Source organism: Sciurus vulgaris (assembly GCF_902686455.1).
Source record: "Sciurus vulgaris genome assembly, chromosome: 8".
Classification (NCBI taxonomy): Eukaryota; Metazoa; Chordata; class Mammalia; order Rodentia; family Sciuridae; genus Sciurus; species Sciurus vulgaris.
Genome location: NC_136468.1, coordinates 3251075 through 3277818, shown reverse-complemented (window position 1 = coordinate 3277818; position 26744 = coordinate 3251075). Strand labels below are relative to the sequence as shown.

Below are 26744 nucleotides of genomic sequence, written 5' to 3'. Positions count from 1 at the left end.
GGCCGGAGGAGAGAAGGTGCCTCCTCTCCCCGTGAGGGCAGCGCCTGTTGGTTTCCGTAGGATCCGGGCCCCTGTTTTCCAGAACTGAGCACAGTGGTGATTCCAGCAGCCCCCAGCCCCAGGGCCTTTTGGAAGCTCACCGTGGGGGAAGCCGCCCCTGTGAGCAGGCATCCGTCTCCGCGGGTTCACCGTGTCCAGATCTGATAATAGCTAATTCCGCCAAATATTAGAGGGGCTCACATTTAATTAAGGAGTGGCCATTTGTATGCTGCAGACTGGAGGTCCCCACGGCCCCGAAGGCAAAGGAAGAGCCTTCGGGGAATATGCCAATCTTTTCTTATTTCTCTGCAGAGCTCCTGCCCTCTTTGAATGCAATTATGGGAACAAATAAAATGGCTTAACTCAACTCCCCTGTGACACAGTCAGCTCTCTGCTGATAAAACCAGTTGTGTGGGCAATCATTAAATGAGAAATCTAATATTTAACTAAATTTAATAGTCTGTTGCTTTGGTGCTCTTCTGTGAAGGGTGGGATTTAATAGAGAGGAGCGAGCTATTCACACGCAGCTGTGTTGTCAGCGAGCGGTAAGAGCATCGTATGCCCCACGTGAAGCCAGAACTCTCAGGCCCAGAGACCAGGGACGGGCGCTTGGCTGGTCCTTGTGCTCTGGGCAGGCCTCGCTCAGGCCTCGCATGCTGCCCGCTGAGCGGGAAAGCTGTGCTTCCAGATCAGCCTGGGAGGTTGCTGCGTGACACCACAAACACCTCACGCTTCGTCTGGGTTAGGAGATAAGAGCATATTTCCATAAACCGGGACATGTCTGTCCCTGCTCATTTTGAAATGTAGTGGCCCAGATCAGGGCTGGCCACCAGGACGCCTCCCCAGCTCAGGCTCTGCAGGTGCCCAGCTGCAGAAACTGACAGCGCTCTTGTGGCTAAGATGATCTAATTTGCTAATTGCCGTGATCTTGGTGAGCTCACATTTTTACAGTGGGCCCACAATTGCTCACTCCACGTCCCTCTCCTGCTGCCCTCCTGGGCCACTCCTATAGCAGAGAGTGGTAAAGATGGCAGGTTCTCCCTGGGTCCTGGCGGACCTCCTGTGACCTGGGGCTTTGAAATGACCTGGTAGGATCCGAGCACTGGCCTGCAATATGCCTGGGTCTGGGCGTGTCAGTGAACCACAGCATCGATTGGGTAGTTAGTCTCTCAATCACAGGAAGCCATTAGTGAGTCCAGTGGACATTGGCTTCGATTAGTGTTGGTTTGAGTTGGGCATGGAGCCAGGGTTGACGGTCCAGCCATGCAGCTTCCTTGACTCCTGCCACTTGACGGTCTGAATACCGGGCACCCCTGAGGACCTTGGGCTTTCTGGACACTAGAAGGACCTCTCCTTCCTGTTTAGTGTCCCTGCCCCATAGCAAAGTGTTGCCTGTGGAGCTTTACTGTCCACGTGTATAATCCTCCAATCTAAGGTTCGAAGTCCAGATAACTGTACTTAAGAAATCCAGAGTGATTGGGACTAAGGTAATGTCATGAAGAGCACATTCCAGGGTCTACTCTTCCCTTCCTGGCTACTTTGGCCACTGTGTTCAACCATCTGTCCTACCAGATATATAATGCCGACTTTCCAAAAGCTGCCGGTCCCGAGACGAGTCAGCGCAAACCCTGCGTATGAGTGAGAAGCTCTGAGAACAGGAGTGGGCAGAGGCGGCCTGGCGCAGCCGAGGGAGCCCGCTCTGCCCGAGCGCTCGACTTTAGACTCGACTTTCTGCCGTGTAGCTTGTTAAAGTCTGTTTCTTGGCCCCTATTTCATGCCGTAGAAATGAGAAGTGTCGCTCCAGCACTGGCCTGGGAAGCGGACGGTGCGGAGCGCCCGCGGCGCCAGTGGGTATGCCCAGGGCTGTGAAGGGTCTGTCCCAGCGCACCGTACCTTCTCTCTTGCAGAACTCTTCGACCTGGAAACAAATGAGCATGTGCGGAAGGCCATCAGTGACCGGCAGATGCCTAAAGTCGAATACAGGAAGATCGAGGTGGACGATTACAGTAAGTGCTATCCTTCCCCTTTACAAAGGAGGGCGAAGGGCTGCTCCAGAACACGCGCCCGCGCCCCTAGCCACCTCAGCAACTGCCTGCTGAGCGCAGGAGCCCAGCCTCGCAGAGGCTGCTTGCCTGGCCACCCACCCCACCCTTGGCTCACCGTGTCCACACCGAGATGCTCACTCTGGTGACCAGCCCAAAACCAGCAGAGCACACGATTCCTCACCCCGAGCTGGCGTTGAGGTGAGAACTCAGACGGAAACACTGCCCTGGCGGACCCTCCCCGGGAAACAGCCTCCTTCTGGAAGTCCCTCCTCCAGCCGTCCCAGGTCTTCGTGACTTCAGCCTCTTGCCTCTGTGGTCGACTGTGCGTCGATGGGGGGCTTCCCTGCCTCTGGAGAAGAGAGTCGGGTGTGGGCACTGCCTGAGGAGCGCCTTCCTCTCAGACTGCCCGTTGAGGACCTCATCAGGAGCACTTGCTGCCCCAGGCACGGGGACCAGGCTGTGGCTGGTGGGCTGCAGTCCAGGGGAGGCAGCGGGCTCAACAGCGTCGCCTCTTGCCTCTCTCGGCTGGCTCCCAGGTCAACCCGCCAGCCTTGCAGAGCCCCGTGTAAATGCCCACACCCAGCCTCCCTGCCTCCCCAGGTCTCTCTCCCTCCCTGCCTCCACACTAGCACCCTCTGCTTGTTGACTGAGCCTACAAAATGCCTTCGAGTGCTTTCCTTCAGGTCCCACTTGCCCAGCATCTCTGAGGTTGTCCCTAGGCCTCCCCGCCCCCAGGCGAAAAGTGATGGATGGACAGCCACTGTGGGGCAAAGGCTGGAGAGGAGGAGAGGAGGCGGGCTCAGCAGAGGGTGTCTGCCCTGCGCCTCAGGGGCAGGGAGGAGCTGTCGGCCTCTGGCCTCCCAGGAGGTGCTCTGGGTCCACCCGTCCCTTCCAGTAGGACAGCAGCCTGTGACCCGGGTCGGGGGCCCCGGGGTGTGAGCAGATGCCCTCCACAGCTTGGAGAAGACCGCCCCCTGGCAGACTGTGTGCTCCCAACAAGGGACCAAGGCGCACCCAGGGAAGCAGGCAGACGGACCCAGCTGCGTGCTCGCCATTGGCAGCAGGAAGCGAAAGCTTGTGTGCCCAGAGGAGATGCGGGCCAGATCGTGGGCTGTCGGACTTGAACAGTGCCTGCAGGGGGTGTCGAGTTTGTGCCACTCAAAGGAAGGAGGGGCTGAGGCAGGAAGGAAAGCTGTGTAAGGAGGCTGCTCCCGACTCCCAGCACCCACCCAGGAGGCTGCGGGGGAGCCGTGCCTGGCCAAGCCACCCCATGGTGCGTCCCCAGCTCCCTCAACACAACACGCTGTGTCCTTTGTGTTCCAGTCACAGAATGCGTGTGATTGTCTAGAAAGGCACCCGTGCCCCTTCCTTCAGGGAGAGTCACCCGCTCTGAAAGTCCAGGAAGTCTGGAAATGTGGTGTGTGGCAAGTCCCCCTCCCCTGCGAGTCCAGGGTCCCCTCTTTCAAATGCCTCTGTGTGACTGCTCTGGGGCTGGAACTGAAGACGGGGCTCAAACTGAAGACGGGGCTCGAGGAGTGAGAATCACAGGCAGGAAAACCCTGAGCAGAGGCTGTGACAACCAGCTCTGGCCAAGAAGCTGTGTGGCCTGGTGTCCCCATGTGTGGCTCCCGGTCCCAGTGTCCAGCCTCCCGGCCTTAGCCTCTTCCGGCTCCACTGCTGTCCCCAGGTTTCCACCCCAGAAGCCTCGTGCATGAGCATCACCCCCCCACCCCAGGAAGCACAGCGACCGCCGTGACAGCCATCACCAGCCTCCCGCCCTGCTGCAGCGTCCCTAGCACGGGCTCCACTTGGAAGTGGGCACAGGTGCAGGGAGGGGGCCCAGCTGCGTGTTCAGGGGCTGATGTCACCCCTGGGAGCACAGCAAGTCCTGTGGCCTGGGCCCTCCTGGCCTCTGCTTGGTGTTCCACTTCTGCTGGAGGAAGCTAGACAGCCTGCAGGAAGACTGCCCTGAAGTGAGCCGGCTAGCCAGGTTCCTTTCCAAGGTCTGCCCTCAGGCTGCAGGGAGACGTCCAGGGGATGTACATGACAAGCCAATGCCTGCCTCTCTGCCAGTCCCTGGGCCACTGATCCAATTTGCAAGCCATTGACATTCATCCGGGATCCGTAATGAGAAGCTGGGTCAGAGCCTGGCTGCGCAGGCCGGGTGTGGCCGGCTAGTAATCGCATTGAAAAGCCACTGATTCCAATTTAATGGCTGTGCCTTTGGTAATGTGGTTTGTAGTCAGTGTCAACAAACGAGTTCTAACTTGGGCAAGGAGGCTTGTTGGAGGCTTGTTTGGGAGAGGGGGAGCCAGGGGTGCAGTTTGCTCGAGGCTCCTCACCCACACACACTGCCAAGGACCAAACCCAGCGACGTGGGGGCTGCAGGACCAGCTGTAGGCCCAGCAGGGCTGCCTCAGCTCTTTCCCAGCGTCCTCTTCTTGTGGCTCCAGCCGACACTCAGACCTGCCCAGCATGAACCTGAAAACGCGCACTGGCGCAGCCCCCAGCGGCTCTGTCCTCACCCCCACCTCAGCCCCCATCCCTCAGTCTGCCCGTCCCCAAGCCCACGGCTCCCACACGGCTCCCTGCATGTGGCAGACGTGCAGGGGCTGCCCTGGCTGGGTCTCAGCTTCCCTGGCTGCTGCTGGCCGTGCCCAGGGGACCTGTCCTTCCTGGTTTTGTGCGCTCGCTCCTGCAAGGTCGGCCTCAGGCTCCAGGTCAAAGTCCCTGAGAGGAGGCCCAGGCTGTGCTCCGATGTCCACGCGTGCCTCGCCCACAGGCCCTCACCACTGAGGACACAGATGCCAGGGGCGCTGCCGTCCGCCTCCTGGCCCACGCTCCCCTTGACCGCCGCTGTGTTCCCTTTCTCCACAGACTTGCCAATGCAGATCCTGAAGCCGGCGACCTTCACGGACACGGCCCACTACCCCTTGCTCCTGGTGGTGTGAGTACAGCTGCCTCTGTCTTTCTCGGGGTGCCCATGTAGGGACTCCAGACCCAGGGGAGGTGAACACCGAGCCCCGAGGACAGATAGCCAGGAGAGGTGCAGGGAAGCACTGAAGGCGGCTTAGCCTGCCAGCAAAGGCCAGCAAAAGCCAGGGTCCTTGCACAACTCCTGGAGACCCCCGGACTTGCAGGAGGTGGGTGTCCCTCCCCAGGAGCAGGCTGCTTCACAGTGTTATTCAGACACCAGGGGTCGTCTGACGGGCCAGTGCAGTGCTCAGAAAGAGTGACAACAGCTCATGGAGGATGGATGGCCAGGACAGGCTGGCCCTGAGGTGCAGGCGCAGGAGGGCCAAGCCCTGGACCCTGCCTGCTACCAGTGTCCTGAGGGCTGGGCCAGTCAGCTCTCACCTGCGGGGGCCCAAGCAGCATCCCAGAGGTGGCCCGGAACACGCCAGGTCTTTCCTTCTGCCAGCCAGCAGACCCTTGGTTCGTTCTGCGAACACCTCGGGAGAGGGTGGGTCTGCCGGGGGCTCTTTGTAGGCTGGGTACCTCTCCTTGGCGTGCAACCAGCAGGGCCCCCACACTAACAGCGAGGTGACGGAGCAACTTGCCTCGCGCACACAGACGCTCTTGGAAGGACACCCCCACCGGGGTTTGGCACTGCCCTTGTCCACGTCCCTCCTGTCCTTCCCAGACCCAGCGAGCAGGGGGAGCCACGAGCTCTCTGACCTCTGGGAAGCCAGCCTGCTGCACTGTCCTGAGAGCTGGGTCCCAGCAGGGGCCTGCACTGGGGTGGCCCTGGGGACTATAGGACGTTACCCACCTGGTGAACGCCAGGCCTGAGAAACTCCAGTTAGGCTGCTGGCCTCGCCCTGCTGCCTGCCACCCAGGACTTAGTCCCTAGTCACACAAGGGCCTGTGGTATAGACGCCAACATGAACTCACTTCCCTTGATGTCTGTACTGATTTAACACTTCGTCAACCACCCGCCACACTACTTATGCTCTATGCCCATACCCACACACACCCCTGCCCTCAGTACACCCCACACACTGTCCACACACCTATACACCATCCATGCACACCCCACACAAACATACACCTGCACACCACCTGCACACACCCCACACACATACCTATACACACAGCTGCACTCCACCTGCACACACCCCTCAAACACACACACCTATACACCATGCACACCCCACACAAACACACACCTGCACACCACCTGCACACACACCCCCACTCACACCCATACACCATCCATGCACACCCCACACAAACACACACCTGCACACCACCTGCACACACCCCACACAAATATACACCTATACACACACCCATGCACACCCCACACAAACACACACCTGCACACCACCTGCACACACTCCACACAAACACACACACCTGCACACACCCCACACACATACCTATACACACACCTGCACTCCACCTGCACACACCCCACACAAACACACACCTGCACACCACCTGCACACACCCCACACAAACATACACCTGCACACCACCTGCACACACTCCACACAAACACACACACCTGCACACACCCCACACACATACCTATACACACACCTGCACTCCACCTGCACACACCCCACACAAACACACACATGCACACCCCACACACGAATTCCAGCTTGCCGGGCCCGGCAGTGAACCCTGGGGCTGCAGAGTCGGCATGTGGCTCAGGGAGAGGGCCGTCCTCCAGGAAAGGTGCCGTCCACCTGCAGCATGCTGAGCCTGCGACTGTCGCTTCCAGGGATGGCACTCCCGGCAGCCAGAGTGTGTCGGAGAAATTTGAGGTGAGCTGGGAGACGGTGATGGTGAGCAGCCACGGGGCAGTGGTGGTCAGATGCGACGGCCGGGGCAGCGGCTTCCAAGGAACCAAGCTGCTGCACGAAGTGAGGAGGCGGCTGGGCACCCTGGAGGAGAAGGACCAGATGGAGGCCGTGAGGTGAGCAGCCGCAGGGCCGTGGCCACCATGGGACGGTCGGGCTCGCGCCCCGTGTGCGGCAAGTCCAGGGCGGGCTCCGGGGAGGCAGCCTCCGTGCCGGCGTCCACGGCCACGGGCTCCTGCGTCCAGTCGGTCACGACGCGCTCTGCAGGCAGAGGCTGGAGCAGGCTGACTCGCTTCTCGGTGGCCAGTGTCGCTCATGTCCACACCTTTGCCCTTCATCACCAGGGAAGGGGGGAGGGGAGGAGGACCGACGGAGGACCTGAGTGGGGCCACGCGGAGGGGCGACCCTCGCTGGGAGGAGAGCCTGTGCCCTCAGTGGCGGGCCAGGCATGCCCTCCCCAGCTCTGGGCACTATCTGTCCTCCTCCACATCCGTGTCACAGAGTCAGCGAGACCAGCCACATGCTGCCTAGGGCAGAGAGTGACCAACACCAGGGTCAGGGGCTGGAGTTCATTTACCCTGGAAATAAGAGACGTGAGGAAAGAAACCTGCAGGCTCCAGCTGCCCTCAGGCTTGCTCGGAGAGAGCGCCCCCTCTTGCGGCACAGCCTGGTGAGCAGCCAACCTGGCCCAGTGACGGTGCTTCCAGAGCTGCCAAGGGACTGTGCAGACACACGCTCGGGAGAGCAGGAAGGACAAGGAGGACCGTGCAGGACCAGGCCCGTGGTGACTGTAGTGGCTCCATCCTGAGCAGGGACGCGTGGGCCACCCTCATGCCAGCAGGGCGCGCGTGCTAGGCCGAGCGTGAGGGGACACAGCCGTGGGCCCCTCTGTACCTGTTACCGTGTGAGTTCACTTGCAGCTTCTGAAGCGGTCGTCTCACTGGCTTTGCAGAACATTTTCTCTTGTTTAAAAAGAAGCTGGACAGCATGCGGTTGCACGTGGCACAGGATCTGAAACCCATGAAGCAGTGAGGGGACAAAGGACTTCTCTCCCTCGGGGCGTCGGAGCCAGGTGAAGGTGGAGAAGGCAGTACCTACGCACTCCGCGTGCGTTACCGACAAGACACGGGGAGAAACTGAGGACCTGGCACTCGGGAAGGCGAAGCGCAAGGCTGTGTTTGCCTGAAGTCAGCGTGCATGCACACACACACCCCACAAAGTGCTTTGAATAAGGATTTTGCTGGCTCTGAAAGTCCACAGGGTCAGCAGACCTCAGGGTCATGGGACCCAGAGACCAACAGTGCCACCGGAGACCCAGCCCTCTCCACCTGTTTGTGAACCACGTGGCCTGGTCCTGAGCTGTTCCTTGCTCCATCCCAGATGGCCATCAGGAGCACCTGCTCCATGCTGCTTCATGCACCTCCAGCAGGTACAGGCAGCTGGAAGCCACTTCCAGAAACCTCCACAAAGCAAGGAGGAGCTCTCCAAGAATCAACTAAGAAACCTCTCTTTCCATGTCGCTGGCCCTGCCCTGTCTGATTCAGAACTCAGAGCCCAGCACCAGCACCAGCAAGAGCGGTGCAGGCAGTCACCTTGAGCGCAGGTGGGCCTCGTTGTCCTGTGGGGACCCCCTCCTGGCAGAGGAAGGACAGGGCATGTGAACCCTAGGCTTCTGCTCTGGTGGCTGCAGGCCAGCAGCTGGCCATGTGCACTGCAGAACGCTTCCCAGAAGGAAGACAAGACCAGCGGGCTGGAGGTTGCTGGACCCAGTGAGCAGCCGCTCTTTGTCCCTTCTCCGGGGGCTTTTTCCCTGCCCCCTCCCACCCTTTCCTCTCCCCACCTCCCAGCCCCCAGGACCAGGAGGAAGGCCAGGTATCCTTCAGGCTCACCTGCAGGACTTGGCTGCGCCCAGCTGCCCTGCAGAGCTCAAGAGGACAAGAGCTGTTCCCCCCTCCCGTTCTTCTCCAAAAACAAGGAATCAACTCAGCCATCTGTTCAAAAGCGAGACAGAACCTGTTCTAGAAAAACCGGCAGTGACATCAGATCTCAACCCGGGAGTTCACAGGACAAGTGCACAGAGTGACTGGGAAGCTTGGAGCTGCCAGGAAGCAGGCAGGCTCCCCGGGAGCAGGTGCCCCGTGTGGAGCCACAGGACTCGGGTTCTTTAGGGGATCTCTGTTCCCACTACTCAGAACGCAGTGTGGGCAGGTTGAACATCGGGAGGCCCCAGGCTAACTCTCAAGGCTGCCTACGTGTGCGAGCCATCCCATCCCCTAGCTTCCTGCACCTGGTCCTTCCCTCCTGGGGCCCACTGGACCTCAAGTCCCATGTGCAGCTGATAGGAGGGAAGTCCCCTGTCTGAGGAAAGGGTAGTCCTGTCAACCTGTGATTGGGCATAGGTGGAGCCAGCACAGAGCTACAGAAGCAAGTGACCCGGCCCGGAGGGCTTCCGTGAAAGGTGCCTGTGGCCAAGACCTTGAGGGGTAAACAGGGGGCAGCCAGATAGCAACGGGAGATGCGTGTTCCAAACAGAGCACGCTGTGCACAAATGCTAGGCAGTAATGCAAGACCCGTCCAAGAGGCACCTGAGACCCTGGGGCGGGGAGGGCTGAGGGGCAGAGCCAGGGGAGGGGCAGGGCAGGCCTGGGTGGTGACTCCTGCTGGCCTCGTGGCCCCTGCTGCCTACATGCCCCGCAAAGTCTCAGCTTCTCTCCTGACTTCCTCTCCTCATGGCGTCACTAACTGAAACACAACCCCCTGCCTCACTCCTCCAGGCTCTGGGGCCCCAGGGGCAGAACCAGCCCGCGACTGGAGGGTGCAGAGCAAAGCCGGAGGCACAGCATGGCCCCGTGTAGCCCACACATTGTCACTGAGACTCATGTGCAACCCACCAGGGCTCCGTGGCTTCTTGGGGCACAGTGCCCCGTCCTGGCCCCAGGCAAGGCATTTGCTTCGTCTCACTGCCTGCAAGCTCAGCGGCTGAAGGTGCAGCACAACACACCCATCATCGGTCACTGCTGCTTCAGGCCTCTTCCCACTCAAAGCACAGCTCTTGATCCAGTTAGTACTTAGCTCAGTTCCTCTGGACCCCTCCACCCGGGCCTGGAACTGAACTAAGTACCCACTGGATCAAGAAAGATGCCCCGATTGGCTCTGATCAGCTCCTGGCTGTGTCTCCAACATCCCCCAGGAGTAAGAAGCCCACCATGCTCAGGGATCCAGCTCCCATACGGAGGGGTCCATGTCTGTAGCAAAATCATCCCAGAACACAGTCATTCCAGGTGGGCATCGTCAGCAACCTTTAGATCAGGGGGTGAGAGGCACCTGGCCATTAGAGGAGAGGCCTGCTAAAGACCAAGGCAGTCACAGACAACAAGAAGACAAGGAAGGCTTTACAAATCAGAAAGGAGCCAAGACGCTGGCCCTTCAGAGTGTCTGGGCTCAGTCAAGTGCATCACGTTGCCACAGGGATCCCCAGCCATGTGGCCCGGAAGAGCGAGTGGCCCTGGGGAGAAATCGCATGGACTGGGTTGACTCTTCTAGAATTAGCTGGTCATGCCAGACCCTTCCAGATTGCCCAGACCGACATCTGTATGGTGGAGTCGGGGTCAGGAAGAGAAATTCAGAAATCTGGAGAAATGCACTAATGGTGTCCACATATGCAGACATGCCTGCAGTGTCAGTAGTGCTGACCTGGTGTGCATGTGTGCGTGCATGTGTGTGTGTGTGTGTGTGTGCGTGTGTGTGAGAGAGAGAGAGAGAGAGAGAGAACGCGTGTGCGAGAGTGTGTGACAAAGGATTGTGTATGTGTGAGTGTATGTGTGAGAGCATGTGGGTGTGTGTTTGTGCCTGTGAGTCTCAAGTTCCAAACCTGGAGGACATTACCTTTAAAAAACAAGCTCACTGATTCTCTAAGACCAGGACCCCAGAACCACATGTAGGTGGGTCACATCCCCGAAACCTGCAGGAGGGTCCTTCCTGCCTCTGCCAGCCTCTGTGGTCCCAGGTGTCCAGGTCCCCTTGGCTTGTGGGCACATCACTCCTGTGTCCCACCGTCACTTGGCTTTCCCCAGCCTCCCTCCCCTTATAAGGGTCCAATCACATTGTGTTAGGGTCCCACCCTACGACAGGGCGATCTCATCCTGAATTAAGCACATCTACCGTTGGTCCTGTTCCCAAATCAGGCTTCCTGCTGAAGTCTGGGCCTTAGAACCTCAGTGTGCCTTTGCAGGGACACAGTGCAACCCTGACGGACACTCAGCGCCACGGCTGTCTGCTTCCCTGCCCCTCTCCCCACCCGGCACCCATCCTTCTCCCCAGAGGCAGCCAACCCGTGGAGTGTCTCCTCCGGATTTCTGAACCCAGTCACCTCTGCTCTGCGCTTCCTACTTCCAACCCCCATGGAGCGGCGTAGGGGCTGTGAAGCCGGCTCTGCTGGCGCCGCCCCCCTCAGAGGGAGGGCGCTTTGTAAATGCTCACTGCAGAGCAGGCCGTGGCCACAGCACGGGGTCCTGTCCTCCAACCTGCCTGGACTCTGGAAGGCTGGGGCAGCCATTTGGAGTGTGGCCTACACTTAATTAGCTTGTTGGAGGCCTGCCCCTTGTCCCTGCCCTCCACTGAGCCCAGTGTCCCAACCTTGGAGCCTGTTAATTTTATCCTGAGACCTGACCTGGGAAGTCTAAGTACCTGCCTGAAGGGCCCAAATTCCTCATGGCTGACTCAGAAATGGATACAGGGATCCTGACTCTGAGGGCAGAAGGTTTGGAAGTCAAGACCTGTATGTTATTCAACATCTGTCCCCAAGACCTGACCCAGGGCCTTAAGAAAGCCAGGTACTCGTTAAGCAGGTGCCGAGGAAGGAGGGGGAGAAGGTAGCACCCTGTTCTCCTGTGCTTGGCTAGTGCTCAAACCAAGTCCTCGAGGGGAGCTGCGTGGGTCCCCAGTGTCTAGAAATCACCTGGGGAACCCATTACATTAAAACAATGATATAATGAGGATGCAAAATCACCCCATTTTGCTGAAGTGAAGGAAACCACCGCCCGTGGCCCTTGCCACTCCACGCAGGGCACGACCTGCCCTCCAGAAGCTTGTGGTGTCCATCAGCAGCAGTAGAAGCTCTGTTCCAGGGTCCTTGGCAAGTGGCTGACCTAGGATGGGGCACCTGGGGCCCGGCGCCTAGAGCGTCACACCCCTTTGGGCAGAGGAGGGCATAAGTAGTGCAGGTGGCACCATCCAGCAGAGTGAACGGAACAGAGCAAGAGCAAACCAAGAAGCAGAGGGAAACTGGAGTGGCAGGAGGGAGGCAGGTGGCAGGGGCCACGCGGAAATCCGCACCATTTCAGAACATAGCTGGCTATCCCGGGGAACCCCCAGCGGCAGGCAGGACCAGAAACCAGAAAGACCGTAGTCGCTTTGAGAACGCGGGACCACAGCAGGGAGGGTGGGGAGATTCTGGTGAGGAGGCAGCAGGACTCAGGGACATCAGCCTGGATACCAGCTGGTTGCTCCCCGCAGGGCCATGGCAGGGAACTTAAGGAAGGAGTGTGTCCAACCATCCAGGGACAAGAAAGGGGCCCCCACAGAGGACTGGAGACAGGGCACCATGATGGACAAGCTCAGAGATCCTCGCTCAGCCCTGTAACCCACAACCAGGAGTTCCTTGACCCCGGCTGGTCCTGGCCGGCCACTCCTCAAAGAGGGGTGTTCAAGCCTGAGGTGGTGGGCCCGGGGTGCACAGCGCAGCCCGTGGGCACTGAGTGCCTCCCTCCTTGACCTTGCAGGACCATGCTGAGGGAGCAGTACATCGACAGGACGCGGGTAGCTGTGTTCGGGAAGGTGAGTCTGCGCGTCTCGCACGCGGGCCCCTCCGCCCTGGGCCTGGAGATAGCCCTCCTATCCAGGTTGTCAGCGGTCTGGGGTGTGAGCGGGAGGCCAGAGGCGTTGTGTCCCCAGCGGCGCTCGGCTTCATTCCTGTCACGAACGGTGCTTCTCATCGCAGTGTCTGAACGGGGAGAGAGCCGGGTCCTCGCTCGCTCCTTCCAGAGCCTGTGGCTGCTCATGCAGTGGGATGACCAGGGGAGGGCAGCAGGAGTCCGTTTCGGGGTGTCCTCCACCCACGCGTAGGTGGAGGGGAGGAGGCTGTCAGCCCAGAGGAGCGTCCACCTGGGGGCCCAGCGCTGGGCTGAGGCTGGTACGGGCAGGCTGCTGTAGAGGCCCAGAGTTGGGAGCTGGGTGCCCGGAGAGCCACGCTGTGGTCCTGGTGTGCCCACCCGCCTCAGCCTGGACCGGAGACCTCTTGATCTTCAGAAGGCAGACCACAGGCTGTGCACACACCCACCTCCACTCATGGAGGCTCCGCCCTGAATCCCCTGCAGGCAAAGGCTCAAGTCAGTGGTCGGGGAACCAGCTCCAAATTTATGGGACCCAGCACTGGGGAGGGAGGGGTGTGGGACTCCAAGAATCTGGGACTGCCCTAGAGGCTCTCTAGGCACATGGAGGCCACTCCCTGCCTGAGAGGTCCCAGGGCCAGCTGGATGGCTGATGAGTATACCCCAAGGGTCAACTCTTACCATGTAGGTGCCTCCAGAAGTCACTTCCAACAGCCTGTGGCCAAGGCCGGGGGGCTGGTTAGACTTCATTGGTTCTTACTCTCCCCAAACACATGGAGGCACAGCCAGGGAGCTCGCCCCCCCACTTCCTTTGCCTCAGACGTCCTGCCTGTGAGACCGTGCTCTGGACACAGCAGGTGGTCACCTGGTGGTCAATGGGCTCTCCCAGGGGCTGACTCAGCCTGCAGGAACTGAGTACACTCCAGGAGAAGGGACCCTTGCACCCTGCAGCCGTGGCTCACATGCCCAGCCCACGGCTGGAATGAGGCCCAGGACGCACTGACCGCTCCCTGCGAGTCTTTCTTGGGCTCGGCCTGAATGGATCCTCACCCGCCTTCGTGACACGATTTTGTTGGGTGCTCTTTTGTCCTAAGATACAGATTTCAAGAGCCTGTGAAGGAAGCATCCTGCCAGAAGGGTTGGCCTTCTTTGACCTTCTGTGACCCTGCCTCCAGTGTGCACTCCCGGGCTCTGTGTGTCCCTTGTCATGCAGGCCACTTGTGCTCCCTGGTGCCTCCACCCTCCACAGCCCCAAGCTCAGCACACACAGGCTCACATGCTCACACGGGCTCACATGACTGACCACAGTCAGGTGGACGTACACACATGCTTACTCCCACGTTCCCATGCACACATGCACACACGAGCACACGTGCTCTGAGACGTGCTCGCATGTCCCTGGAGCCCTGCACAGTCTCCCGGGTCTCTGGGGCTTTTCCCCTCTGCCCCCCACTTGCTCATCAGAGCTCCTACCTGTGTCCTGTCCCCTGTCCCCTGGGCTCTGCTCTTCACAAGGCTGTGGCTCCTCCAGCCAGCCAGCTATGAAGGTGCCATGCAGGAGCTGATGTAAAGCTTCAGCTGGGAGAGCTGCCCTTGGTGACAGCCCCAAGGTCAGGGCAACGTGGGAATTGAGGGCTCGCCCCATATAAGGACACACGCGTCTGTCTGGGGCAGGCCTAGTCCCTCTTTGCTCTCCCTCGCATCCTCCCCCTGGCCTGGCCAGCCTGGCCTGCACACAGAGGCAGTGGAGGAGAGCCTGTGCAGACGTGGGAGGCGGCCTGCCCCAGCCCTCCGTGCCCAGCGTCCCGTGGCCAGCAGCCACATCTCCACTGCTAGCAGGCAGCTGCGCCACCCACCCGGAGCCCAGGATGGGCAGGCCTGATCACCATGCCTCGCTGGGAAGGCTCTGCTCTGCCTCTCCTCTTACTGCCCTCAAAGAAACCTTCAAATCATTTGTTAGATAAAGAAAGTACATGAAAATGTTCACTCCTCCTGTGTCCGAGGAGCTCGTGATGCTGCGCGGACATGAGCTCTCCTTCTTTCTCTCTGGTGTACCTTCCCAGGACTACGGTGGCTTCCTGAGCACTTACATCCTGCCCGCCAAGGGGGAAAATCAAGGCCAGATTTTCACCTGCGGCTCTGCTCTGGCGCCGATTACAGACTTCAAGCTGTACGGTAATGGCCTGGGTGACCCTGGCATTGACCCTTGTCCCGCGGGCACCTTCCCTCTCAGCACCTCTGCACCCGACCACAGACACCCCCAGTCCATGCCACACTGCCTGGGGAGTGGGTGCTAGTCATGGTTTTGAATGGAAGTGTCCAGCCCCTAATACCTGCAGATCACATCCCTGCACACAAGACCAGGAATCAGAACTGGTGGCCAGCCCCCAGCAGTGCCTTTAGGACAGTCGCGCCCAGAGGCTCTGGGATCCCCAGGGGCTGCCCTTCCTCCTTGCTGCCATCGTCTGGGGAGGGCCCTGCACTGAGCCTTGGCACCTGGGGCATCTGGCGGGCTCAAGAAGGGCCAAGTGGCGGGGAGACTTGGCTGCTACTGGATGATGATTCAGCGGGGCCCACGGTTCTGCTCTGCCATGTGCACTCCCTGCTGTGCACAGGCACCTGCCCTCAGAGTGGCCTTCCATGGGCAGGAGCCAAGGCTGGGGACAGGTTGTCAGGATGCCTGGCTGTGGGAAACCGACGGCAATGAGGGCTCCCGGCGGGGTGGGGAGCATGCTCTGCCCAGGCACAGGTGAGGCCCCTGGGCAGCAGGTTGTGGGACTGGAGCTCCCCGCATTGTCCTCTGGTCACCCAGGTCTTTTCTGATTGTGAGTGGCTTTGTGACACTCACCGTCTTCAGATGTGGCTCTGACAACTCGCTCTTGGGTCAGGTCTGCAGGGCAGCCAGGCGACACCAAGCGATGCTGGCTTGTGGGTAGAAAGTGGAGGGCCCTCTTGGGCAGAGCCTGCAGGAAGCCGCCCACCTCCAGCCGCCCACAGCCCGCATGCCCCCTCTTGGTACCGTGGGCCCTGCCCAGCCATGCAGGGCCCACTGCAGCCCGCAGACCCTCCTGTTGGCACATGCTCTTTCACGCTCTTCCCGATGCTCATTTCAAGCTCGAATCCCATGAGAAACTCTCTGGCTCGAAATCTGGTTGAGTCGTTTTCGAATGGCATCTGCGTGGCATATTTTCGATTTTTAAATTCAGTGAGATTTTCTTAATTTACTAATCATGCTCTTTCAAATCTGTGTGGTCCAGATGCACGCACACGTGGCCCTCTGTGCCGTGCATGTGTGGTCTGAGGACCTGTGCGTGCTAGAGCTGCACTTGGCCCCCTGGCCACGGTGCTGAGACCGGCAGTCCCTCCTTTATCTCTGCCGCTCATGAAGGACTCCCCAGAACCCCGTGATGTGGAGGAGCTCCTCCTGCATCCTGGCAGGGCAGCCCTGGGTAGGCCCTGGTCCTCCACTGGCATCTGACCAACGCCAGGTCCCTGTAGGCCCAGGACCTGGAACCAGGACTGGGCAGGTACGTGCCTGGTGTTTTTACAAAATAAGTAAATTCTGACAGAAACTTGCTGTCTCACCATGTGCTCCCCTCCCGTGTGTGGAAGTGAAGTGGGGTCCTCCTGTTTATTTAAGAGTCAGATAAATCAGTTTGCAAGTTTCACTTCCCTATAAAGAGCCAGCCACCAACACATACCACTGCACCCAACAACCCAAATGCTTAGACCATGTTGCTGTGAAGTACAGTGGGCTGGTCCCCTGCACCCCAGCCCATCCCTAGAGTCTGGGCTCAGCACCAGGGGGCCTTGAGGACAGGAGCTGACCCTTTCTCTGCCCCCATGCAGCGTCTGCATTTTCTGAGCGTTACCTGGGCCTCCACGGACTGGACAACAGGGCATATGAGGTAGGTGTGAGCACAATTGCCCCAGGAGACGTGGGGAACCTAATTAAATCGGTCGACTGCTTCTGCCCTCCTTCTCTGCTGCCCTCCAGCCTGGCCCCATCTGCAGCCCACCTCGCTTTCTGGGCCAGGGTCTTTGTCCCTCTACCACCAAAGCCCAGGCTGAGCTGGGCATGGTGGCCCACACCTATGATCCCAGCTACTCGGGAGGCTGAAGCAAGAGGATCCTAAGTTCAAGGCCAGCCTCAGCAACTCATGAGACCTGTCTCAAAATAAAAAATTAAGAGGATTGGGGATATAGCCCGGTGGTAATGCTCTCTGGATTCAATCCCCAGTACCGAAAGGAAAAAACCCTCAGGCTGAAAAACCCCCAGGTCCTCCTACCACACTGTGTACTGGGTTAACGCGGCCCCTCCCGGGGCAGTCTGTTCCCGTGACAGGATTTGAGGGCTGGGGGAGTCCTGGCCTGGCCCCCTAGGACACAGGCTGTGGGTGGCTCCTGCTCCCCACCCCAAGCTGTTTCTCCTTCGGGAGGACAAGCTGTGGACAGGCACAGGAAGCACCTCTGGTACCACGGGGCATAGAGCATCCAGGGAATTCCTGGGGCTCTCAGGACACCCATCTGCTCTGCATGGGGACAGGGGCCCCTCAGGGGCTCCAGGTGAGATGACGGCCCTCTGAGGCCCTCTGCCATTGAAGACACCCTTTCACTCTCTCCCTAGAACAGTGGGTGTACAGAAGGGGAGCTGGGATCGCCAGGGGCTGCACTGTGTGGCGGGGCGTCCCCGACCCCAGGACCTGGGGCTCCTTGCACACCTCCCTCACTCCCGGCCAGGCTCCCTGTCCTGGCCCACTCTCCCACGGCAGCCCTGACCTGACCCCTCCCCTGTGTGCAGATGACCAAGGTGGCCCACCGGGTGTCGGCGCTGGAGGAACAGCAGTTCCTGCTCATCCATGCCACGGCGGACGGTGAGGCCCCGCACGCTCGCCCGGCTGGTGGAGGCGCCCGGGTGGCGTCATGGTGTTGGCCAACGCGTGGCTCTTTCTGTTTTTTTCAGAGAAGATCCATTTCCAGCACACCGCAGAACTCATCACACAGCTGATCAAGGGGAAGGCTAATTACAGCTTGCAGGTACGGCGTCACATCGCCCGCTTCCTCTGGGAGCAGGAAGAACCCAGCGGCCCTCGGCACCGCCCCTTCAGCAGGCTCCCTTGTGCTGGCTGGTCAAGATGACTGGGCACCACAGCTCAGGAAGGCAGCACACGGGGTCTCCTCCTAGCTGGCCAGCGGCCCCACCTGCAGGCCACGGTTAGATCCTCGGGATCGTAGCGGGGCAGTGAGCAGGGCAGGCCAGCACACACCCCATGTAGCAGTGTGTCCGGCAGGCTGTTCCTGCCTCGGGACATGGGTTGGTGGCCCTGCTCTGGCCCGCATCCCTCTGGGCAGTGCCACACATGGCCGTAAACACTGTCAGGCTGTCCCAGCACCATCTGCAGCTGTGACCAAGTGCTGCCCTTCCCAAACCCACTGTCTGTCCTCACTGGCTTCAAATACTGACCCAGCAACTCCAGGCTCTCCAGCAACTCACAGGGGTGACTCAGGAAACTTCTTCCATGCCCTTCTTGCCCTCTGGCTCCTTTGGTAAAACAGGACCTGATGGTCTTTGGAGCTTCAGAGATCAGTGGGGACTCAGCTGGCCACCCTGTCTCCCTCAGCACATGTTTGCCTGGCTCTGGCCACCCCTGGTTTATCTCCAGCACTCTCTGCCCTGTGGAGCCACGTGTGGCTGAGCAGGTCAGGAGAGCTTCTGCCACAGGGAGTTTGGCCGCGGGGTTGAAGACTGATGAGGGTTGGAAGGATCTGGTCGTTAATTGGACCTTCCTTCTGAACATGGGTAGCCTTTGCACACACAGTGCAGCCGCGGCAGGTTCAAAGGTGTGAGGTGCCGAGTCCAGGGGCAGGTGCTGAAGAGCTCTGTCACTAGCTCCATCTGTGTCCAGGAAAGGGACGTCCTATGCCATGCTTGCGGGCACAGCAGTGTCCTGTCAGACACTCAGTGAGTTTGTAGCCATGACCAGCTCAGGCGTGGGGAAAGGGGGGAGAAGGAGGAGGGCCCAGACCGCTTCCTGCGTTCCTCTATACAGCTGGCTGTTGTGACGTAAGTATGATAATGAAGTCATGAAAACAGGTGAAGGCCACCCCGGTGACATAGAGGATTCAGACTCGGCTTTGGAACCCAGGGTCAGGCACAGCACAGTGCCCCAGGCAGGGCAGGCGGGGTCAGTGAACTCTGGGCCGGCAGCACAGCCTGTGTGCCTGCCCCACGTCTCAGGCTCCTTCTAAGAGCTTCAAAGGTGTCGTCTCACTTATTTCTCAGAACACACTGTCAGCCTGTCTCTTTTGATTATTCTCCCCACCCGATCACTTGCAAGGCAAGGCCTACGCGAGGCATGTGTAGCCAGCCAGAGGCACAGACCGCAGTGACGGGGCTGGACCCCCCGGGACCCTCCCACACTTGAGGGTCCCTGGGATGGGGCAGTGTGTCCTTCCCATTTTTATGGAAATCCCGGCACCCTCCAGATGGGTCATGGCCTCCGTAGACCCCAAACGTGAGTCCAGGTTGCAAATCCAAACAAACAGACCGCGAGTGTGTGGTCTGCGGAGTGTGGCACTTCCTACTGCGTTTCACCAACCCACATGGTGGGCCACTGCCTCGGGCAGGGCAAGGAGCCGGGCTGGGAGGACAGTCCATTCCTGGGCTGCGGGAATAAGGGGTCTACTCGCCGAAGCAGTGGCCTGTGCTTCCAGGAGGGAATGGCACCTGAGTTGGGGCTGAAGCCCTGGAAAACCGATTTTGCCACCTAAATCAGCAGGGCGCCTGGGGCTTCTGGGCTGTTTTCTTGTGCCCATCGCCATCCACTGGGAGTGGACGGGATGATGACTCTGGCTTCCTTGCAGATATACCCAGACGAAAGCCACTACTTCCACAGCCCCGCCCTCAAGCAGCACCTCCACAGGTCCCTGGTCAACTTCTTTGTGGAGTGCTTCAGGATCCAGGACAAGCTCCCAGCTGCCGCAGCAAAAGAGGACGAGGAGGAGGACTGACCACCTGCCAGCCCTGAGCATAGACGAGGCTCTTCCTACCACAGTATGCAACTGAGGAATCCCCCTGCGCCCCTCGGCCCCCCAGGGGCAGGCCTGGCGGAGGGGTCGACGTTCCACAGCATGCCTGCCTCTCGGTACCTTAGGCAGTTTGGCTTGGGAAACAAGCTCCCTCCCCAGTGGAGTTGTGTCCCCACACAGCCTGGAACCCCCAGCTCGGCAGCATCCTGGCCCCACAGTGACTGTCGCATCCCATGGCCCCTCCCCCAAGGGACACAGCAAAGGACAGATGGCAGTGAGGGCCATTTGGAGCCTGCAGGAAACCGGCCCTTAAGTCCAAGCTTCCAATCGTAGCATTCAGACCCGCCCTCCGTGCTAGCGTGCTGTGGCTCCCAGCAGCAGTGCGTCTGTCTGATGCACCTACAGTGGGAACAAGGATGGAGACCCTGACAGCACCTTGTCTTGCTGTGTGTGCCCACACTGGTTGGCTCCTTTCTGTAACCAGGAGTCGGCATGGCTCGGGACTGCACCAAGGAAACAGACCCTTTTCTGTACAAAGTATTACTGTAGCTACGCTAATGGTTGACCTTATAGAATTAATTCATATTTTTCTATGGTTTTCGCCTGACACTCCGTCGTCTGAGCTCGTGGGATTGTTTTCTTGTGCTTTTCCTCCCTTCTCTGTTTCTTCCTGTTGCTTTGCTTTGCTTTCCATTTGGCACTTATTTGGATGAAGACATAGTTCAAAAGCGAACCTCTCTCCTCAGCGTGGTCTTCAGAATCTGTGGAGGCATTTTGGACTCTGACGGAGGAACCCACCCAGTAGTGTTCTCCAAAAGGAAACATAGACAGACTCCTCCCACTGCGCTGCGTTAGGATGCAGCTGTAGATCCACACTGTCCAGGCACATGGGTCCTTAAGCCCGTCCTCTCCCTCCCTGATAAGTTGTCAAGTCTTTCCAGATGACATTTGGCTAAAAATCATACAAAGTGTAGATCCCACCCCACAGGTCTGTTGAGCAAGCTGGAGTCATGGCGTCCTGAAGGGCAGCCCCACATCTGACCAGCATGGCTCATTCCCTTCCCTCGCAGGCAGCGAGCTCCATGCTGTCCTCCACCAGCTCGCAAGATGCGTGCTGGATGGATGTGCAGCCGCTGTTCCCAGTGTACATTTCATTTGTTGTATATAAAGAAAGGACTGCGTGTCCGGCGTTTGTGCAGACTCCCCCGCACAGCACTGACCTTGTGTTGAACTTGCATGCAGACATCTCTTGGCTGTTCTGACTCTCTAGAAGTGTTAGTTTGAAATATACCAATTACCATCATTTCCTTTTGAGCTTGTCAACAACCTGAATGTCAGTGCTGATTTCCCAGCTTCCAGTTCTGCTGGGGTGTCCTAGACATCCTGTCCACAGAGGAGATGTGTCCATGTTGCTTTTTGGTGTTTGGGGGTCTTGGTTCCATCCACACGAGCTTTGAAGGTCAGTTCTCGTCAGGTCCCTTGGAAGGTCTGCATTGCGGGAGCTTCACCAAGTGCACAGATGACCAATGTGCTGACAAGCAGGACCAATCCGAAGTTCCAAGATGGTGCTGGGCTCTTTCAGCAGGTTTGACTGACTGCAGAGCCAAGGAGGTCCCAAGGGGAAGCCAGTTTGGCCGCAGATCTTGTTGTAGGGAGGGACGTGGGGATGTGGCATGGTAGCGTCTGTTCATCCATGGAATAAAACATTATTTTACCACTTGGATTGCTCTTTTCTTGCTTCTCCGCCACCATGTCACCTTAGAAAGTGGGCGAGGCTTCCAGATGTCTTGGAACACTCATTGGCTCCCAAGACTGACCCTGAGGGCAAGTGAGAACTGTACCAGCTGTAGCTGCAGAGGACAGAGGATAGGGTTAACCATTTCATGCCAAAGAAAGTGGGTTTCCATTGTGTCTGCACAGGTGCAGGGTTGAGACACACAGGTGCAGGGTTGAGACACACAGGTGCAGGGTTGAGACACACAGGTGCAGGGTTGAGACACACAGGTGCAGGGTTGAGACACACAGGTGCAGGGTTGAGACACACAGGGTTGAGACAGCTTCTCAACCTCAAGTGACAGGTTCTCACTTGAGTTCACGGCATGACACTCTACAGAGCTCAAGAACGGCTCCATGTTGGAAATTCATCCATTTGTTTTGTTGTTAATTCAAGTGTCTGGTGTAAACAAGGCCCAGCCTGGAAGCAGAGGAACTGATGACATGAACACCCTGCATCACAGAGACCCATGTCATTCAGCCAGGTTAGCTGACTCTGGCAGGCTTTCTTGATCAATACTCAAAAGCAGCAAGAGATTTTTAAAAATCGGACCAACAGGGGCCTGGGGGTCTAGTGGCTCATCTGGGGCCACCCGAACCTATGCCCAGTCCACCTCTCTGTCCATCCTCCTGGGTGGAGACTTCCTGCGGGGACAAGAGATGAAGGTTCACAGAGAAGATGCGTTTTTCCACTTTGGAAACCTCTGGGGCCAGGATGAGGAGACAGGAAAGGCCCTGAGAGCAGACGCTGTCCACAACTTGGGCACTTCCCTGGTTCCCACCTGGAAGACCCTCTGCCTTCCCCAGCTCAAGAGTGGCTTTGGGAGGTGCCAGAGTGGCCTTGCTGGGACCCACAGCTGTGGCCACTGCGCCTCCTCATCTGGGACCTGACATCTCCCAGGCCGGCTTTCTCTCTGCATTCAAGCTGGTCGCAGACCACACTGTAGAAAGCTGTCTTACTTCTTTTAAAACAGACATACAATACCTTTAATAATAAAATACTAGGCACACCCAGGCTCCTCAGCACCCAGTGTGGGGACCGTGTCCTGACACACGGACATTCCTCAGGGCCTGCCCGGGACTCGGGCCACCATGTTCACACAGGTGTGTGAGTGGGGACCTTTATCCCCACTGTCCTGAAAACATGCCTTGTGCCCTCCTGCCTGGCCCAACAACTCCAGAAGCTATGATTTTGCTAAGGGACAGGGTTGCCTTCAGCAATTAAAAACCCCAGTGCCCAAGAGAGCCCAGGGGACATCCTCAGACAGACCCCTCAGCCTTCCTCCTAGGCATGTGGCACGGGTCCTTAGGAGCATCCCAAGAGGACCAATGGGAGCCTGGCCGGGGACTGGACGTGTAACCAGTGATGGCCAAACCACAATGCACATGGCAACCTTGACCCACCCCTGCTGGGACCCATCAGTCCGCCACAGCCAGGACTCGATAGGACGCTGACAGCCTCCCTGGATCTGGGACCAGCACACCCCTAGCAACCTCGCGGCAGGTCCCACCTCCAGCCTCTGGGCCACCTCTGCCAGGGCACAGGGCCCACACCCCCTGAGGCTGGCCACTGCACTGCCGGCCTGGAGGCTCCTCCCAGCGCTGTGATGGCGGTGACCACAGCTCCCTTGCTGTAGCGGGCCTCACAAGTGGCTTCCATGGGCTCTGCCTTCGCTGGCGTCCTAGCCCTGCTTTGCTGGCGTCCCAGCCCTGCTGCCTTAGCCAAACACCACAGACGGTGCTTACACGGGGTCCATTCCTCACCCTTCTGAGGTAGAGGCACTGGCTGGTTGGGCTCCTGGTGCGCAGATGGGTGCCTGCCCGCCAGGTCCACACATCACCCGGGGCACTTGATGGCTCAGAGTGCCGGCAGGTGTGTGCTTCTCCAGGTGGCCCTGTTGATGGAAGCCCGTCTAGAGGTGAGAATCCTCACTGGGACAGGTGTTCACGCGCTGGAGGACCGAGACGGACCTATCCCCTGCCTCTTCCTCTCGGCAGCAGCCCGTGTTGACGTGGGCGCTCGGGACCTGCTCAGGTGTGCTGGTAGACCCCTGTCTACAAGGAAGAGCAAGGAGAGAGGGAGGGAAAGAAAGGGCCCCGGCCGGGGGTGTCTGCCGGTGCCCCTGGTGTACACGCTCCCCCTGAGACGCCGGCAGCCCAGCGTCCCGGCAAGCAGGGCTGAGGCCCACCATCACCATCCCCTCTGCGTCACCGTCAACAGCAGCCGTGGGGGCTGCATCCAGGTGCCGTTCTCCTGGGGCTAACACGGGGTAGTTGGTGAGCGGAGTTCTAGAAGCCTGGGGAAGGGACACCGAGTGTCTGGGGCAGCTAAAACCGCTGGTTTCCAAGCCCTGAATCCCAACCCAAAGCCAACCCTGGCTGCTGGAGGAGCCGGGCCAGGGAAGGAGTGAATGAGCTCTTGCTGGGGCAGGAGCCCCCTGAGCGGCACTGAGCTTGATGCCAGGCAACGGGCCGACCGGGCACCACAAAGCAAGTCGAGCAGTGGGGAGTAGCACCAAGTCTCCAGGCACCGGGACAGAGTGTCCTGCTGTGCCCACACTGGCTCATGTGGGATCCATCAGGCTTCATAAGTACGGGAACCTTCCACGGCCACAGGCACTCCGCCACAGACCCTGCAGATATTTCTTCAGTTGTCTAGTCCCTTGCTCGGGCACGAGTCGGCTGCTTCCAGGTTGGACTCTGTAAAGTCTGACCACAGCCCAGGGCAGGGCGGCTCCTCTGCCGGGAGGGACTCCTGCGCTCCCTACTTGCTTTTCCTTCCTATCCCTCGCCTCTCTCTTCTCTCTCTCCTACCCATCCCTTCCTCTTCCCTCGCTCCCCTCTCCTCTGCAGGGAGGGAGGGGCTGGGCCCTGGTGTGGGCTGGTTGCACCAGGTGCTGGCATTTCATCTCGGTGGACGTCCAGTGCACGATTCATAACAGCGAGTGCAGCCAGCCTGGCAAAGTGCCTCCGAGTGGGCAGCAGCAGGACTCAAGCTCATTGTCGTAGGTGTTTACAGGTTGGATGCCCAAGGTCCCTCCGAGCCAGTAGGGAAGTCTTTTTCCTGGTCTCTCTCCAGATTCTGGGCTGCCGACCGTGCCAATCTTCCCACGGTGCTTCCCCGAGAGGGTGTCTGTGTCCACGTTTCCTCTTTCTAGAAGGACACCAGTCATACTGGATCAGCGCCCACCCTCCAGGGCCTCACTAACTGCATCTGCACAGTCTCGTCTCCACTTAAGGTCATGTCTGGAGGTGCTGGGGGTCGGAACTTTGCAGATCTTTGGGGGGACACAACTCAGCCACTGCGGCAGGGCTACTCACCAGGGAAGCGGGCAGAGAGGTAGTGGGCTGGGAGGACAGTGCTGAAGAGCCACCGCCCTCTCATTCCGACCCAGCTCTCAGCGGCCAGGCGGCTCCAGCTGGTCCCAGGCGGGCGCCCTGTGTGGCCCTGAGCGGGGGCCTCACGGAGTCTGGAGCTCCTGAGCAGAGACACAGCCAGGTGCCCTGGCTCTGCCCCTCCCATGGTGTCGCCGCTGTAGGCCACTTGCCACCCTCCTCCTGCCCTCCTGCAGAGCCGAACCTGCTGTTTTGCTCCAGATGAGCAGCTACAGAAAGAAAGTGAAGATAATGCCCCTGCACGAGGTCTTCAGGGCTGCGATGCAGTGCCCCACCAAGCTGAGCTGCCTCACTGTCCCGCAGGCCAGTGGACAGCAGGCCACGGAGCTCATCCAAGAGAGCCCAACAGTGCTGGGGCAGCCGGCTAGTGTCAGAGCTGCCTGCCAAGCTGCCAGAGAGGAGCCAGGGTCCTGGGGTGGGTCCACGGTGGGGTCAGACAAGAAGCAGCAGGTCTGAGAACTGGACAGAGGGAAAATCACACTGATACTCTGCAGATCAGGAGGCCCGGTCCCTGCAGGCCCCGAGCTGCCCCAGCCCTTCCCTGTGGTGCCCCCACCCCATAGTACCACCAGGAGCCTGGAGCCCATGTGACCTCGTGTCCTCTGACCTGCCAGCTTTCCCTGGTCAGAGAGCTCACCTGTGCTCCTCCCTTGGACCTTCAGTGCTGCCCACTCGGTGACCACCAGCAGCTCTGACTCCTCACATGGGCCCTAGGGCACAGGGCGATTCAGTACACACAGGCAGGCACTCTGGAGGGTCACCTGGGTGGCTCGCCACAGCAGATACTTGGTCAGAATGACTCTAGATGCTTCAGTGGAGGTGTTTTAGGACAAGAGCATGGTGGGCCGTGTCTCCCTGGGCCTTGAGTTCGATCACAGGCTGGGAGGGCTGGAAGGGGCCTTGGACCTCTCTTGCCTCAGAGGAGAGAGCAGTGTGGATGGAATTTGCATTCGTCTAAGTGCTGAGGATGACAGTGGCTTCCGCTCCAGGGCAGGTTCCTCTGCCTCAGCACCACGGGCAGCTGAGCTGTGTCCTGTGGGATGCTGACCGCTCTCTGGCCTCCGCTGCCTGATGCAGTCACACCTCACCCCAGCTCACGTCACGACGATAAAGACGTCTCCACTTACCGTGAGCTGTCCTCTAGGGGTATATGGCTGCCGGACTTTACAAATTAAAAGCGCCCTTAAGTGTGAAATTCAGATAAACTGCTAATGATTTTAGCATAATTGTGTCTCGTGTAATATATGGGACATATTTATACTGAAAAGTAATTTGTGTTTATCTGATGTTCTGAAATCACTGTGTGTCCTCTGTTATCTGGAAATATCACCTGTGGGAGAGAAACAAGCCCCGCACAGAACCAGTGCTTGAGGGCAGCGAGAGCAGCAGCCTGGGCGGGTTCGAGGCGCGCACGGCACTCCTGTGGCACGGCCCCCGAAGCTCGGGCGGGAGGGCCTGGCCAGCACCACCCTCCACCTGGGAACAGACGTCAGGGCTGAGGGCTGAGGGCCGGCCCAGGTCAGCCAGGCAGTGGGCAGACTCCGGACTAGGCCTGGGCCCGGGCTCCTGGTCACCTTCACAGACCTCTTCCTCCATGAGAACAGTTGAGATCACATTCGTAAGTGCATTGGCAGGACGCCGAATATTGTCACTGATGTGGGAGTGACACGTGTCATTCAAAACATAGGCTTTCACCTAAGCTTTGATTGCTTTTTACTTCGGATTAAAATAGAAATTAAACCATGTCCCTAAGCCCTAACAGT

At 59.1% G+C, this 26744-nt stretch overlaps 1 protein-coding gene across 6 annotated transcripts in view; it reads left to right on the top strand.

The window, feature by feature from the left end:
• Window positions 1-21535, top strand: part of DPP6 (dipeptidyl peptidase like 6) — a 934588-nt gene extending 913053 nt beyond the window's left edge. For all 6 annotated transcript variants that reach the window (XM_079149262.1, XM_079149264.1, XM_079149261.1 and 3 more), the window contains exons 18-26: window positions 1947-2045; window positions 4962-5031; window positions 6817-7011; window positions 12676-12730; window positions 14847-14958; window positions 16633-16691; window positions 17585-17657; window positions 17747-17820; window positions 19648-21535. In XM_079149262.1, the coding sequence (XP_079005388.1) occupies window positions 1947-2045; window positions 4962-5031; window positions 6817-7011; window positions 12676-12730; window positions 14847-14958; window positions 16633-16691; window positions 17585-17657; window positions 17747-17820; window positions 19648-19794 (884 nt within the window). In that variant the 3' untranslated portion in view covers window positions 19795-21535. The remainder of the gene's footprint in view (window positions 1-1946; window positions 2046-4961; window positions 5032-6816; window positions 7012-12675; window positions 12731-14846; window positions 14959-16632; window positions 16692-17584; window positions 17658-17746; window positions 17821-19647) is intronic.
• Window positions 21536-26744: the final 5209 nt, after the last annotated feature.